The sequence below is a fragment of the Schistocerca gregaria genome, chromosome 3 (genome assembly GCF_023897955.1).
Source record: "Schistocerca gregaria isolate iqSchGreg1 chromosome 3, iqSchGreg1.2, whole genome shotgun sequence".
In the NCBI taxonomy this organism is placed as follows: Eukaryota; Metazoa; Arthropoda; class Insecta; order Orthoptera; family Acrididae; genus Schistocerca; species Schistocerca gregaria.
Genome location: NC_064922.1, coordinates 531,980,820 through 531,997,953, shown reverse-complemented (window position 1 = coordinate 531,997,953; position 17,134 = coordinate 531,980,820). Strand labels below are relative to the sequence as shown.

At 42.9% G+C, this 17,134-nt stretch overlaps 2 protein-coding genes across 2 annotated transcripts in view; one reads left to right on the top strand and one right to left on the bottom strand.

Moving 5' to 3' along the window:
* The window catches only part of LOC126353920 (GTP-binding protein Di-Ras1), a 1,474,116-nt gene that overhangs the window by 506,443 nt on the left and 950,539 nt on the right, over positions 1-17,134 (top strand). The gene's annotated exons all lie outside the window — the stretch shown is intronic.
* LOC126353919 (pancreatic triacylglycerol lipase-like) overlaps positions 1-17,134 on the bottom strand; it is a 400,593-nt gene that overhangs the window by 48,508 nt on the left and 334,951 nt on the right. The window contains exon 4 of the mRNA XM_050003160.1: positions 5,937-6,185. Coding sequence (XP_049859117.1) covers positions 5,937-6,185 — 249 coding nt within the window. The remainder of the gene's footprint in view (positions 1-5,936; positions 6,186-17,134) is intronic.

The following is a 17,134-nucleotide window of genomic DNA, read 5'->3' as shown; positions in this document are numbered from 1 at the left end:
AGGCTCGCGGCGAGGCCCGTAATATCCAACTCAAGAACTGACGCAGCTGCCTAAAGCAATTTTCTCTCTGTTATTTTCCTACCTCTCCACGAAACGCGCTGTGTGGGTGTCTACAAAGTTTTTCACCGTGAGTCTGCTTTAGACTTATCTTCCATGCCTGCCGCTACGACAATTTTCGAAGTGATATACATTATCCGCAGCAACTGCCGTATGGCATGGGCAGTCAGTAAGTGCCTCAAGCAAGAATTTTCTGAAATTGCCGTGTCTGTTTGATTTGAAGAAGTGCGACAAGCTCAGGCGCCACCGTCGCTCTTTGGGAAACGTCTTATGGTCCAGACATAGAGCACAGTGGGGCACTCTGGTCTCGGATTTGTGAGGAAAGCGGTTCGTATACTCTGCCGGCCATACACATTTAGATTACCTGTGGTTTCCCTAAAACACCTAATGTAAATACCAGGAAATTTCCTTTCAAGATGACTGATTTCCTTCCTCAGTTGCAGCTTGCTCTCCGTCTCCAATGACCTCTTCCTCGACGGGATGTTAAACACTGATCTTGCATTTTTTTCTTCCTACGTGTAAGCTCGGTCAGATCACCTGCTGTGACAAGCTTCGTCTGATATTCTGATGAGATCTGGTTACTCTTTCACATGTACCTCTCACTGAATGAGGATTATTCATCAACCTCCAGAGAAACTGAGAAGTCAACTTTGTACAACTTTATGTTAGCAGTGCATCTTAATGATATTCCGACATTTGTTAAATGTAATTCATATGTATTGCCTTTTTTATGTAGTACGAAATATCACTAAGTTTTTATCTGTTTTCTCCGCCACCCTTATCCTTTACCTTAGATTTAGTTTTTACTTTTATTGCGTTTTTCTTGGATTTGTTATGCTGTTACGATGTATCTTACCGTCTTTGTTGGATAACATTCTTTGTTTTTAAGTAGTTTTTCACCTGTATTTGGCATGTCGATCGCGTTCATCACTAAGTTGAGGTGGTATTCACGTACCCGGTGACCGCGTTTGTTACCTTGTACGTAATGTCATGTTTTGTTACTCAGTTGTACTCTGATGCTAGATACACTTGACGCCATATTGTCTATATGATACTCCCTACTTCCATTGAAACGTTCATTTTAATTTATGTTCTTACATACTTTCGTCAATTTTATTAATTTAAAGGAAGCTGTGCTCCTCATGAACTTTGTAAACTTTCTTCAGATATTCTGAAGAAGAGTTTACTCGAAGAGCGTCTATATACATGAGATGCTGAACTAAAATTTTTCTGCAGCGACCACAAAAGCAGTGCGTAAAAAATGTACATGTCTATTAAATGGTCGGACGTGTCTTACGTGGTCATATGTCACATCTCAAAGAAAAAGTGATACACGTGTTTCGAACGGCACCGTGTACCATTACTCCAAGTGCTAGGCCGTTTACTATGAAGAAGAATAAAAGTTGATAACGTTCGTTCTGTTCGGAAATGCCACATACTGATATGCCTATCACGATGGTGTAGCGAGAGCTGGGACTCGTCCCAAAAGAAGTCCTGCTGCTGCTGCTGCTGCTGCGCCCGGTGTTGAATTAGAACGCACCAGCATAACAGCGCACCCCTCTCTGAACATGGCCGCCAAACTGGCAGCCGGTGGTGCTGCAGGCGTCGTCGCCGTGTCCGGGTCGGCACTGCTCTTACTGCCAATGAGGCCATTTTCAGTCCCCAGGACGTGACCCGGCCGTACGATCCTGCGCACACAAAGCGAACAGCACGTTCTCCCTCGAGGAATGTAGGCGGTCGAGGCCACTGAGAGCCTGCGTGGCGACGGCCACGGTCCTCCTGAACCCGTCGACCATAATCGTGTAACAGTCGTGGGTTGTTGACCAGCACGAGCACTAATATCACCAAACAATAAACTGCAGTTTCCATAGACCTCTATGCTGCCACTGAGGAATTCGGACACATGCTAGCAGACGTTTCTTCTTACACGAGGCGTAACTCGATCGTATCACAATCAGCAATCATTCCCGTTCGATTTCCGAATAAAAATGCCACTGTGTGGACTTCAGCTATACACAGAATGTACATGGCATTATTCATTGCTACTTTTTGCGGTTCACTGATTTGAGTATCGAAACGTGTTGTACCCTTCACGCCAGTTTGAAATTCCTTCCGTGTCGCTTTCATACTATTACCACACTCATTGTCAGTAGTACACAAAAATAATGCAACTTACATCTTTTTAGACAATCAAGGACGCATTTGGACAACTTGGCTGTATGTGAGTTTTCATATTGTCAGTAAGATAAACAGCATCGGTTGCGAATGACAGCAGAAGATTTACTTATGCATTTTGCCTTTTTGAGGCATCTTCAGAATTTCTACATGGGAAAAAATAAATAGAAATGGATAGTCCTGGCTACCATAAGAAAATGGTAAATAATTCTTAAATGCTATAGAAAAAAAAACAGAAAGGAGGAGGACTTCCGTTTGGCAACTGCGGATAACGCATCAGTCGTAAAGAGCCAAAATCTTGTTAAATACGAAAAAGTATAAAACTTTAAAAAAATTTAAGAACTATTGCCTGAAACTGTGAACGAAAAGCCAAATTCGAATTGAAACCGTACAAATGACGACGATTCTTACTTTCGGCGAAGGCATCCAGCAATGCTAAGAAAGGACCATACATGTAAACTTGAAACATACATATTGCAGCATATATTCTAGCAGTCGTGAATGTATATCAAGATACGTGCACGCTATGTTACACTGACGGGCTGCGGACGAAGCGGACGGAAGTTCCTGTAGGCAGCGTTTATATGTTTCGTAATACGTACAATAGGTAATATTAAAGTAAAACATATAGTGGCAACTAATGACAATGAAAATGGAAAATAGATTTAAAATACATGATAGTAGTAAAATAAACATAAAAGCAGTTAAAGAAAGGATAAAATATTTAACATTAAGGCGCCATCTGTGAGTATCAAGAGTAAAAACAAGATATACGTCAGAAATGAATAGGCATTGTAGCTCATCTACAAAACAGACGTACCGAGTGACCAAAAAGTCAGTATAAATTTGAAAACTGAAAAATCACGGAACAATGTAGATAGAGAGGTACAAATTGACACACATGCTTGGAATCACATGGGGTTTTATTAGAACCAAAAAAAGTTCAAAAAATGTCAGACGGATGGCTCTATCTCTGATAAGAATACCAATAATTAGCATAACAAAGTAAGACAAAGCAAAGATGATGGTCTTTACAGGAAATGCTCAATATGTCCACCATCATTCCTCAACAATAGCTGTAATCGAGGAATAATGTCATGAACAGCACTGTAAAGCATGTCCACATTTATGGTGAGGCATTGGCGTCGAATGTTGTCTTTCAGCATCCCTAGAGATGTCGGTCGATCACGATACACTTGCGACTTCAGGTAACCCCAAAGCCAATAATCGCACGGACTGAGGTCTAGGGACCTGGGAGGGCAAACATGACGAAAGTGGCAGCTGAGAACACGATCACCACCAAACGACGCGCGCTAGACATTATTCACGCGTCTAGCAATATAGGGTGTTTTTTGGGTCTAATAAAACACCATCTCATTCCAAGCATGTGTGTCAATTTTTACCTCTCTATCTACATTATTCAGTGGTTTATTAAGTTTTCAAATTTATACTGACTTTTTTATCACCCGGTACATTTCGTAAAGTTTAACGCTATTGAATTTGAGATCTGAAGTTTTCGCGGCATATTTCCAAATTGAACAGTTCTCGGGTATCCGACCGGGTAGCGTCGTAATTTCTCCACAATATTTAGGCACACGTACACGCTGACATCTTCTTGCTGGGACACAGTGTGTACTGAAAACCTACACACACCGACTTGTACTTAAATGCCTTCAGTTGCCTCCACAACTCCCAGCGTGAAGGCGTTTTGCGCACACTTGTCACAGGGCACGATCGATCTGCGATCAGGAGAGCTTTCCAGCAGAAGTGCAACTCCTCGAGACAACATTTCGGAAAAATGGGTACAACCGGAAGCAAATAAGACAGGCACTCAGACAGACTGCGCCAAGGGAAAAAGAAGAAGTAACAGAAATAACAAGTCTTTGGCGTGCATTGCGTTTGTCGGAAACACCCCAAGAAAAATGGGTAGAATCCTTGGAAAACACAATGTGAAATGTGTATTCGGACCCTCGGCAAAAACCTTGACTCTACTGGGTTCAGTGAAAGATTACCTAGGCCTTCAAAAACCAGGCGTTTATCAAATTCCCTGTCAGTGGGGGAAATCATACATTGGGGAGACAGTCCGTACTGTAGAAGAGAGGTGCCGCGAACACAAGCGCCATACCGAGTTACCGCCAGGCCACTAAATCAGCCGTGGCTGACCATTGTATAAAGAGTGGCCATACTATGGACTATGAAAAAACAAAAATACTCAATCTTCGTCCTTCTGGTACTGCGTTACTAAAGAGGCCATTGAAATCCGACTACAGGACGATCTAATTAATAGAGACAGCGGCCTTCAACTTAGTCAGGTTTGGAACCCTGCACTGATCCTGTAGAGAAAGATGCGGTCCCAGAGATCACGTACCGCCTCCGACGGCAGCAGCAGGGAGGCTGCAGACCCCATTTCAGACCCGGGCGCCGCTTACCCCACCATCTCCAGTAGCCGCCGCGCCGGCCACACCGAAGACACCAGGAGAGGAACGGTGGAGGGGGTAACGGCTGGTATATATAGGACGCCGACAGGAGCTGGCGTGGCTGCAAGCCTTTTGCGGACTGTGCCAAAGACGACAAGGTGCAGCGAGCTGGGAAACATGACAAGGCCAAAAACAAGAGCCGACGGAGGAGAAGATGCAAGAAATCCTCACGTTCTTCCCCAGCGCAGACGAACAGCGAGATGACAACAAGCCGTACAGCTGAGCAAACAACCACCCCTACTACCAGTGAGAGTGGCTTAGGGGCGGCCCTGACGCCCGCGAACAGGCGACGTCGAAAGGCGCCAGACCGCCGAGAAGTCGAAGACGCCGCAGTGGCAGAAGGCGGCTCACGAGAGGACAGCAGCAGAGAAGTACCGCACGCACCCATCGAGGCCGCGCTGACAGAAGCGGAAACGCGTTTCAAGATCGCGCTGCATGCGGAGATGGAAGCTGCCTGCCTCATGCTGCGGGAGGCATTCTAGAGCAAGCTGTTAAGAACCACGGTGGCGGTACAAAAGGAATCACAACCGTTAGCTGCAAGAGACCAAGCTTTCCAGACAAACCGAGCCACGCTGATCGACCAAGAAGTGATGACGAAAGAAGTCACCACAGACGCCAGAGACGTCATTGACCTCGAGATCAAGGAAGAAGTATGCCCAAACCATGAAGAGCGAAACAAGGATCAGGTAAGCTGGCTGGTATACCGACCGATCAGGAAAAAAAAAAGACGAAGTAGTTCGCTACTGGGACGAGGAGGACAAAAGGAAAATACAAATTCCGCCGCAACTACCGCTACTGACCCGTAGTGGAACACAAGGGATGAAAAGAAATAACAAACAAAGGTGGCAACACCAGCAGCTCTGGCCGGGTTTTGCAGGTTTTCCTTAGGCCTTAAGGTGAATACCGGAGCTGTCCCCCGAACTTCCTGCAAATAAATTCCCAACTGGGCGATATAAATCCCACCCCCCCCCCCCCCAAATTTCCATTAGCGCACATGCAAACAAAATGAAATAACCAAATGATGTCCCCTGTACTCCGAGGGAGTGTGCCGAAATATTGTGGAGAAATTGCGACGCTACCCGGTCGGATACACGAGAACTGTTCAAATTCGCTCTTGAATTTGTTATTACCCCTTAAAAAATGACATTTTATTCTTCAAGGGGTAATTACCCCATAGGTTAAGAACCAGCACGACTGGACAGTTGGCACGCCTGCCGCAGCACTCACCGGTGATCCTGTGGACGCGGCCAGCCGTCATTGCTTGCCCCACCTGCCCCATGACCTGCGCGCCCAGGCTGAAGCCCAGCAGGTGGAAGTCTGCGTCGCGCGCGCCCAGCCCCGCGATGAGCGCGTCCAGCAGGGCTGCCACCCTCTCGGCCACCACCGTCGTATTGGAGGCCGCGTCGCGGTAGTCGCCGTCCGCCAGCCGCCCCCAGTGCACCGCCACGAAGTGCACGTCCGCCGCCTCCAGCACGGCTGCAACAGCGAGGCGCAGCTGCGATAAGCCATGAGATGAAAACAATAGCATGGAAAGTATGGACTAGTATCCAGAGTAATCCACACCTATATCTATATCACGACTTCGCAGTTCACACTGAAATGCGTTGCAGAGGGTTATTCCCCACATCATCATGCTGTTTCTCTACCGTTCCATTCCATAACAGGTGCCGGAAAGATGAACACTTACATCTTTATGTACTAGCTCTGATTTCTCTTATTTCATTACGACGGCGATTTTTCCCTATGTAAGCAGGCGACAGTGAAATATTTCCCTAGCCGTACGAGACAGTAGGTCAACGAAATTTCGTGAGAAGATCTTGCCGCAACGAAAAATGCGTTTGTTTTAATGATTGTACCTCAACTCAGACGATATCCGTGACATTTTCTACCTTATTTCGCTATAACACATAACAAGCGGCCCTTCCTTGGACTTTTTCGATGTCCCCCGTCAAACCTGCCTGGTAAGGATCCCATACCGCGCAGCATTACTCTAGAAGACGACGAACAAGTGTATAACAGGCAGTCTCTTTAGTAGATATCTCGCACCTTCTAAGTGTGTTGCCAATAAGGCGCAGTCTTTGATTTGCCATTTCCACAACATTATCTACGTGATCGGTCCAATTTAAGTTCTTCGAAATCGTAATTCCTAGGAATCCAATCGAATCGACAGTCTTTAAAATTGTGTGCTTTATCGTGTAACCATAATTTAACGGATTTCTTTTCGCACTTCTGTGGATGAACTCATACTTCTCCTTACTGAGAGACAATTTCCACTTTTCGCATCATTTACATGTCTTGTCTAAGCCGTTTTACCGAGCGAGGTGGCGCAGTGGTTAGCACACTCGACTCGCATTCGGGAGGACGACGGTTCAATCCCGTCTCCGGCCATCCTGATTTAGGTTTTCCGTGATTTCCCTAAATCGTTTCAGGCAAATGCCGGGATGGTTAGTTTGAAAAGGGCACGGCCGATTTCCTTCCTAATCCTTCCCTAACCCGAGCTTGTGCTCCGTCTCTAATGACCTCGTTGTCGACGGGACGTTAAACACTAACCACCACCACCACTAAGCCGTTTTGTAATTCGTTTTGGTCTTCTGACGATTCTACTAGACTACAAATGTGAGCGTCATCTGCAGACAATCTACGAGAGCTGCTCATATTGCCTCCTAAATCGTTTACATAGATTAGGAACAGCAGAGGGCCTGTAACACTTCCTTGGTGTACGCCAGATACCAATTTTTTGTTGCTCGGTAATTTTCCATCGATTACTAAGTACCTTGACGTTTCTGACAGGGAATCACGAATCCAGTCGCACAACTGAGATGATACTCTATACGCACACAGGCTGATTATAAGACTTATGTGAGGAACGGTGTCAAAAGTCTTCTGGAAATCTAGTAATATGGACTTAATTTGAGATGGCCTGTCCACAGCGCTCATTACTTCGTGTCAATAAAGAGCTACTTGTGTTTCACAACAACGATCCTTTCTTAATCCGTCGTGATTGTGTGTCGACAGATCGTTAGCCTCGAGGAAATTCATAATGTTCGAGCACAGTCTTTGCAGAAGTGACTCATATGCAGCACAGCTCTCGCAGATTGGAGTGAGACCAGTGCGGATATGAATTCTCGTCTTGTATGTTGGACGAATTTACCCTTTTGATCCGAAGGGTTGGTCACTTAATATTCCTGTGTTTCTGTTGTTACAAGTTTAGTAACACCATTGTACCGCCGTCTTCGTTCACCACAGATGAAGACGGCTTCATAATAAGGCTCTTGTTATTGTATGCAGTATCATTAAATTCATGTCGCAAGAGCAAACGATGAAGCAAAATCTGATTAGAAATGTGCTTGGGAGTATTGCAATTTACGAAAATGTCTGTTGATTGAATTTCCTCGTGACACTTGTTCTGTGTGTTACGTCATCAGTATAATAGTACCTGATTGCTAAGCCACATTTCTCCCTTTTTTATGAATATATTCTAGCAACTTCCCTTTTTGTTAATTCTTTGTTTAGATGACTATTTCTTATTTGGTACTCTAATGAGAAACAGTTGACCTCGAGGGTTTGTATTTGTATAAGTATTGGTCATACTAGCATAACTTATTGATGCAATCGTATGCAGGGTAACTAGCGGTAGCTTAGAAGTTATACGAGACGGGCATTTACTCGTAGGCTTCAGCTATCGTACTGCATATCCGTTACCGCTCTGCGTCCGTCCACAGCTGAGGTCCACTTCTACCCCTGTTCCATTCCCCACCGCGCCTTCTGTACAATTATGGACCAAGTGGTTTTGTCCACACACCGTCTTCTGCATTTCTCGTTGGCACCGTCTGACATAATGTTAACGAAACTGTTAACACAAACAGCAAACGTAGCAACGGTCCTCCTCAGCCTGCTGGCCACTAACTAATCCGTGTCTCGACATAATTACGAATGACCACTACAAAACTTCTGAAATATTTATTGTTCTGCAATTAATTTAAGCATTGTGTAGTCGTTTGACATACTCTAGAAGTTTAAAATGTTGTATGACACATCTCCCTCATTTTGATATACAAGCTATACAGTGTGGTCAGAAATAATCTGAAAACATTGTAAGTTGGAGTGTTGTATAACACATCATGTTGCCCAGAACTTGTACCTTCACAGTACTAATTAGATAAATAAAATGACTGCAATTTCACTCTGCAGTGAAGTATGCGCTGATTTGAAATGTCGTAGCAGATTAAAACTGCATGCCGGTCTTGGTCTCCAATCTAGGAGCTTTGTTTTTCGCGGGCAAAAGTTTTTAGCAGCTTTATGGTGACTACATACTAAAATGTGGAGCACAACTTGAGAGGTGTATGTGTATGTGCCATCATGATACTAAAAAGCTACCCTCTGCGAGGCAAAATTGGATGAGATCTTTCACATGGTCCTTCCTACAAATTAACACTCTGTGGGAATTGTCGCACACTGATATTTTAAGCAAACTTGAACAGATAATAACTGCTGCTATCTCGCAACTACGAAGTTCCGGCGCCCAAGGAGAGCCTAGCAGCGTGGATTGGGACGCCAGCTGGCAGGATTGTAGAGTAATGATATGCCTCCAATTACAGGTTTTTATGGGTGGGGGGGTCGTCACTCTTCTGACTCGTTTGATGCGGCCCGTCATGAATTCCTGTCCTGTGCCAGCCTCTTCATCTCAGAATAGCACTTACAATTATTTGCTGGATGTATTCCAATCTCTATCTTCCTCTACATATTTTGCCCTCTACAGCTCTCTATGGTACCATGGAAGTTATTCCCTGATGTCTCAACAGATGACATAATAACCAGTCCCTTCTCCTTGTCAGTATTTTCCACATATGCCTTTCCTCTCCGATTCTGCGCAGAATCTCCTTATTCCTTACCTTATCAGTCCACTTAATCTTCAACATTCATCTGTAGCACAACAACTCAAATGCTTCGATTCTCTTCTGTTCCAATTTTCCTTTAGTCCATGTTTCACTACCACACAATACTGTATTCCAGACGTAAACTGTCAGAAATTTCTTCCTCAAATTAAGGCTTCTGTTTGGTTATAATACACTTTTCTTGGCCAGGAATGCCCATTTTGCTAGTATTAGTCGGTTTTTGATGTACTCCTTGCTCCGTCCGTCTCTGGTTAATTTACTGCCTAGGTAGTAGAAGTCCTTAAATTCATCTACTTCGTGACCGTCAAACTTGATCTTAAGTTTCTCGGTGTTCTCATTTCTGTTACTTCTTATTTCTTTCCTCTTTCTTCGATTTACTCCCAATCCATACTATGTGCTGATTATGCTGTTCATTCCAGTCAGCAGATCATGTAATTATTCATCATTTTCACTCAGGATAGCAATGTCATCAGTAAATCGTATCACTGATATCCTTGCACCTTGAATTTTAATTCCCTCCTGAACTTTCTTTTATTCCCATTATTGCTTCTTCGATTTACAGATTGAACAGTAGGGCGAAAGACTACAGCCCGCCTTTCACCGTTTGTAATCCGAGCACTCGTTCTTCGTCGTCCACTCTTATTATTCCCTCTTGGCTCTTGTCCACATTGTACATTACCCGTCTCTCCCTATAGCTGACAGGGGTAAGCTATAGGGGAGACGTAATTACAAGTCAATTCTTACTAAACAGCAAAAGCAGCAGCCAACCACTTTTAATAATGCTATTTATTAGGACCAAACAACGTTGTTACCGGTTTCGAACCGAAGGCCATTCACGTTTAACAGCTTTGATTTATACAATCGTTGATATTTTAAGTGTGCAGCAGTCTGACAATGAACAGGTAAATTGGAAAAAAAGAAACGGTGTCATTTCTTCTCAATAAATGGCGTTGTTAACAGTGCCCAATTACTGGTTTACTTTTTTGGCAAGATTCGACATGTCTTATTTCACAGTCATTGTCTCAATATAGCAACTTTCGATGAAGTTGCGTGCAGCCACATGAAACTCTACTGCAAATAGGCATAGGCACGTACTATAATGATTAGTACATGTAAGTAATGCAAAACATTTTTGCTTCATTTGAGATTATGTGACATTTCATTCGAGGAAGTGTTTACGCTGTGAGATAAGGACCAAGGCAAACCAGTGGTACCAAACCTTTGGTGTCTAACACAGTGCGTGAATGAGTGGAAAACGACGTCGTATGCCATTTGGAAGGCCGATGCTCTGAAGGAGTCCATCAACCACGCTGTATCTCTGTATAGTTCTCTATGGTTTCCTTACTAAGCTAATCATTCTCCATGAAGCAAAGGCCGAGAATTGTATGTCATAAAATACGTTCTGCAGTTTGCCCTGTATCCAGTGGCAAAGAATTCTTGTTCGTGAATCTCCAGAAAATTTCTCTGAGAGCTTTAATAAATCCTCAACTGAAGATGAAACGTCTTTTTATTAGAGAAATGTAGACTTTTCTACAAGTATGCCAGCCTAGATTCACCAGGGGACACTCATTAGGAAAGTATATTTTCGTAAAAATAAGACAGAGTTTCGTCATCACGGAACATGTAAGTACACTAATATGTGAAAATGTCCATATTTTGCAATGGAACTGATGGAGCAGTCCGTTATTGCCAAAATACTTCGAGGACACATATGGTCTGATGGAAGCAATAACACAATGGACAGTCGCGAGTAACGGCGACTGGTCAGTGACTCTTCGAAGACAAATCTTCAACTAATACTTTTATTCACTAGCAATAAATTATCTTCTGTTAGTATGGCGTATGCTACCATTACAAAATGAAAAGATGGAAATATGATAAATATCTTGCTAGAAGTAGACTAAGCTCTATAGCAGTGATAAATTTGTGGAGATTTTAAAGTCTTTGACAAATTATTTGAACTACGATCCATTTACACCGATTACTGTTGTTTCCTAGGCGAGTGGCAAAGCCGTTCTAGTCATAGAAAACGTACTGGAACAGATAGACATTAAATCTTTAAATAAAAATCTTGTATGTCAAACAATGATGCAGCCAGGCAAATTTGCGCTCCCGGCACTGCTTGCGAAGAATTTCGTGAAAGGTTGACACGTAAATGACACTGCATTCAGTCACTTGTGTCAAACGTTCTCCAGGCTCAGTTTCGTAAAAGTGAATATACGTGTTTTTATGACTCCACAGGACAAACAACTATTTAAAGACATATAATCTCGATTAATGCCAAAGGAAGCGGAAACTACTTGACAGCTGCTTTAAAAAAGTTTCGCTTGACTTTAGGGAAAGATAGATTAGGCAGAATTGGTGGTGGAGTGTTTGGGTCTGTCAGTAGTGGTTTATCTTGTAGTGAAGTCGAAGTAGATACTCCGTGCGAATTGGTATGGGTGGAGGTTATACTTAACAGCCGAATTAAGTTAATAATTGGCTCCTTCTACCGACCCCCAGACTCCGATGATACAGTTGCGGAACAGTTCAGAGAAAGTTTGAGTCTCGTAACAAATAAATACCCCACTCATACGGTTATAGTTGGTGGGGACTTGAACCTACCCTCGGTATGTTGGCAAAAATACTTGTTCAAAACCGGTGGTAGGCAGAAAACGTCTTCCGAGATTGTCCTAAATGCATTCTCCGAAAATTATTTCGAGCAGTTAGTCCACGAACCCACGCGAATTGTAAATGGTTGCGAAAACACACTTGACCTCTTGGCCACAAACAATCCAGAGCTGATAGAGAGCATCATGACTGATACAGGGATTAGTGATCACAAGGTCATTGTAGCTAGGCTCAATACCATTTCTTCCAAATCCATCAGAAACAAACGCAAAATACTTTTATTTAAAAAAGCGGATAAAGTGCCACTAGAAGCCTTCCTAAAAGACAATTTCCATTCCTTCCGAACTGACTATGCGAATGTAGACGAGATGTGGCTCAAATTCAAAGATATAGTAGCAACAGCAATTGAGATATTCATACCTCATAAATTGGTAAGACATGGAACGGATCCCCCGTGGTACACAAAAAAGGTCCGAACGCTGTTGCAGAGGCAACGGAAAAAGCATGCGAAGTTCAGAAGAACGCGAAATCCCGAAGATGGGCTAAAATTTACAGACGCCCGAAATTTGGCACGTACTTCGATGCGAGATGCCTTTAATACGTTCCACAACGAAACATTGTCTCGAAATTTGGTAGAAAATCCGAAGAAATTCTGGTCGTATGTAAAGTACACAAGCGGCAAGACGCAGTCAATACCTTCGCTGCGCAGTGCCGATGGTACTGTTATCGACGACTGTGCCGCTAAAGCGGAGTTATTGAACGCAGTTTTCCGAAATTCCTTCACCAGGGAAGACGAATGGAATATTCCAGAATTTGAAACACGAACATCTGCTACCATGAGTTTCTTAGAAGTAGATACCTTAGAGGTTGCGAAGCAACTCAAATCACTTGATACGGGCAAGTCTTCAGGTCCAGATTGTATACCGATTAGGTTCCTTTCAGATTACGCTGATACTATAGCTCCCTACTTAGCACTCATATACAACCGCTCGCTCACCGATAGATCTGTACCTACAGATTGGAAAATTGCGCAGGTCGCACCAGTGTTCAAGAAGGGTAGTAGGAGAAATACATTTAACTACAGACCTATATCATTGACGTCGGTTTGTAGTAGGGTTTTGGAGCATATACTGTATTCAAATATTATGAATCACCTCGAAGGGAACGATCTATTGACACGTAATCAGCATGGCTTCAGAAAACATCGCTCTTGTGCAACGCAGCTAGCTCTTTATTCGCACGAAGTAATGGCCGCTATCGACAGGGGATCTCAAGTTGATTCCGTATTTCTAGATTTCCGGAAAGCTTTTGACACCGTTCCTCACAAGCGACTTCTAATCAAGCTGCGGAGCTATGGGGTATCGTCTCAGTTGTGCGACTGGATTCGTGATTTCCTGTCAGGAAGGTCGCAGTTCGTAGTAATAGACGGCAAATCATCGAGTAAAAGTGAAGTGATATCAGGTGTTCCCCAGGGAAGCGTCCTGGGACCTCTACTGTTCCTGATCTATGTAAATGACCTGGGTGACAATCTGAGCAGTTCTCTTAGATTGTTCGCAGATGATGCTGTAATTTACCGTCTAGTAAGGTCATCCGAAGACCAGTATCAGCTGCAAAGCGATTTAGAAAAGATTGCTGTATGGTGTGTCAGGTGGCAGTTGACGCTAAATAACGAAAAGTGTGAGATGATCCACATGAGTTCCAAAATAAATCCGTTGGAATTCGATTACTCGATAAATAGTACAATTCTCAAGGCTGTCAATTCAACTACGTACCTGGGTGTTAAAATTACGAACAACTTCAGTTGGAAGGACCACATAGATAATATTGTCGGGAAGGCGAGCCAAAGGTTGCGTTTCATTGGCAGGACACTTAGAAGATGCAACAAGTCCAGTAAAGAGACAGCTTACACTACACTCGTTCGTCCTCTGTTAGAATATTGCTGCACGGTGTGGGATCCTTACCAGGTGGGATTGACGGAGGACATCGAAAGGGTGCAAAAAAGGGCAGCTCGTTTTGTATTATCGCGTTATAGGGGAGAGAGTGTGGCAGATATGATACACGAGTTGGGATGGAAGTCATTACAGCATAGACGTTTTTCGTCGCGGCGAGACCTTTTTACGAAATTTCAGTCACCAACTTTCTCTTCCGAATGCGAAAATATTTTGTTGAGCCCAACCTACATAGGTAGGAATGATCATCAAAATAAAATAAGAGAAATCAGAGCTCGAACAGAAAGGTTTAGGTGTTCGTTTTTTCCGCTCGCTGTTCGGGAGTGGAATTGTAGAAAGATAGTATGATTGTGGTTCGATGAACCCTCTGCCAAGCACTTAAATGTGAATTGCAGAGTAGTCATGTAGATGTAGATGTAGGGAATCTTTGTAACAGAAAATGTGTGGGTGTCATGCTATGAACGACTGCAATGACACATTCACTAAAATGCCTTTTTTTGTAACAATATCTGAATTTTGTCCCGTAAAACTGCAGCGACGCAAGCAATGAACTTGAGGAGTGCTTTCACTAGGATATTTCTCTGGAGGACCAAAGGGATGGAGTCTAGCCATCTTATCTGATGTTGAGTGTAGTGCAAAGGTAGGTTCCTGCTACACAGTGCTAGAGCAAGATAAAAAAGAAACGTTGTTACAGTGTTTAATATTTTTTGTTTAGTTTATGTTTTTGTACGGCATATAAAATAAGTCTTTATCTTAAAAATGAGAATAAATCAATAAATTTAACTCTCATTTTAGTTTTTCATGGCCCAAGAAACATACGGAAATCACATTAAATTCCCGATAACATTCAGCTTTTCAAAATTTGAAGAACATGTTGTCTAAGTTGTTTCATCTACGAATAACAACAAAGTTAGTACTTACAATGGGAATACGACAAGCTGTGTCTGCAATACAGCGATATTACCCTGCCCTGCCAGCGGCATCTGACCACGTTCTGCAGTTAGGGGAGAGTTTAGATTGGTTGCTTGCATATTGCCTGCATCAAATCTCCACTGCGAATCGTTGATGAACTCCAGACATCCAATCTCCGGTATCAATACGTCCTTTGACGTGCGTCTACAAAAAATATACACTGAAAATTCTGCCAGTGACGTATGCAACGGATTACCCATCCTCAGTTTCTTACATCAGTCTACCCCAGTTTGGATTAAATTTCATCCTCGTTCCGTGCACACTGCGAATTTACAATTTAACGGTGACCTAGTTAAAATTTATCAGCCTGGATATTAACATAGTTATCGTATCAGAATAAACAGTTTAAAAAATCGTAAGCTTATATCATACCGAAGTGTTTCGGAGCAGGGGCAGACGCGTTTGTGAGGCTGTAGTGGTATTTTGGTATGTATTGCAGCAGAATTATCACAACAGTATCATGATAATCAAAGCGGAATGTTTCATTTTTACCAACCAGGCACTATAGCTGATTATGTTGTAACAAAATTATTCACCTAACTACAGACATAAAATCACAATGTCGACTTCCTTATGGAGGCCAGCCAAAACGCATCACCTATTCATCATACATGGTGTCCAACAAGGCACGAACTTATACGTATTGTTTCGTAAATTGTTTCTGCCACCGGAGGACGAATTATGGCGAGTGAAAATACGGAAAGGGTTGAGTATTACACCATGTAGTTGACACTGGTATCATTTTATCTATGCTGCTATCTTTTTTTTCAATGAACTATTTTCAACGACGCTATGGAATATTTGGAAAGAGACTGTATGTTAATGTAATGCTTGTTCTTGTTTACAATTAATGTACTAGCAAAAACAAAAGAAACTCTTCTAAACTGAAAGCCTAAGTCTCTACATTTGCGACACTTACCTTCCGTTTTACATTATGTGCTGAATTTAAAATATTCAGCGTTTTAATTTCAGCAGTTTCCAAATTCCGCAAACAAAACTGTGCAATTCGATTTAATGATACCAAAGTACTACCAGTAGCAGTCGATTAGAAATATTTGCTAGTATGAATCGTAAAAGATAATAAGCTCGTACGCGCGCTAAGTTTTGTTGGTATATATACAGTAATGGGCATATATATACAGTAATGGGTTTTAAATAAGGGATGTTTGGAAATTCCCGTTTCAAAATCCTGGGGCTTGTAGAGGGGAGTGAGTAAATAATATTTTGAATACGAACCCATGTGTGTTAACGTGCCGTTGTTCAGATGTGTAATGTGTCCACGTCTGCTAAGGGAAAGAGAAAAGTCTCAGAACTGCTTGTCCTGATATGCAATAGGGTAGACATTATGTGTACTACGTCCTATGGTCACCTGACATCACTTACCGTCTGCCTTGCAACGAGAATTCGGACATGAGGCGTTGCCGTTCAGCACCATGGTGCTGCTTCCTGAAGCTGAAACATATGTTTTTCGAAACTGTTGGGTGACTTGAGCAAAACGTTTTTGCGATGGCGTGCTACGTTGCGGAAAACGTTCGTGATACAGGCGACTAGCAGCTCTTCCATTACCTTCGCCATATAGAAGGAGCATGCCCGTGTGTTCCGGAAACAGGTACCGAATCATATTTACTGTATCGGAGAAGCAAATGCATTGACAAAAGTGGATGTTTCGTTATGTTCCCGTTCGAACTGTTGCCTAATAATTGCACTGCTCACGCTTAATTCAGTTTCTCAAGTTAACCATCTGAACTGAAACTGTCCTAGAACAGTTACCGGGCGTGGATTCCCATCAAAATATTATATATTCACTGCCCTCTTCAAGTGTTAGAAATTTGTAGCAGGAATTTTCAAACGCTCTGTACAATGGACATTCAGGTAGCATGGGAAAACTTGAATATGTGTCTAGTAGCGAGTGATGTGGGACACTGCTTAAGACATAGGCCTTCTTTCGGAAAGGTCAGGCAAGCTTGCCTTCCACAAATCATTACATGATAGTCAGTTT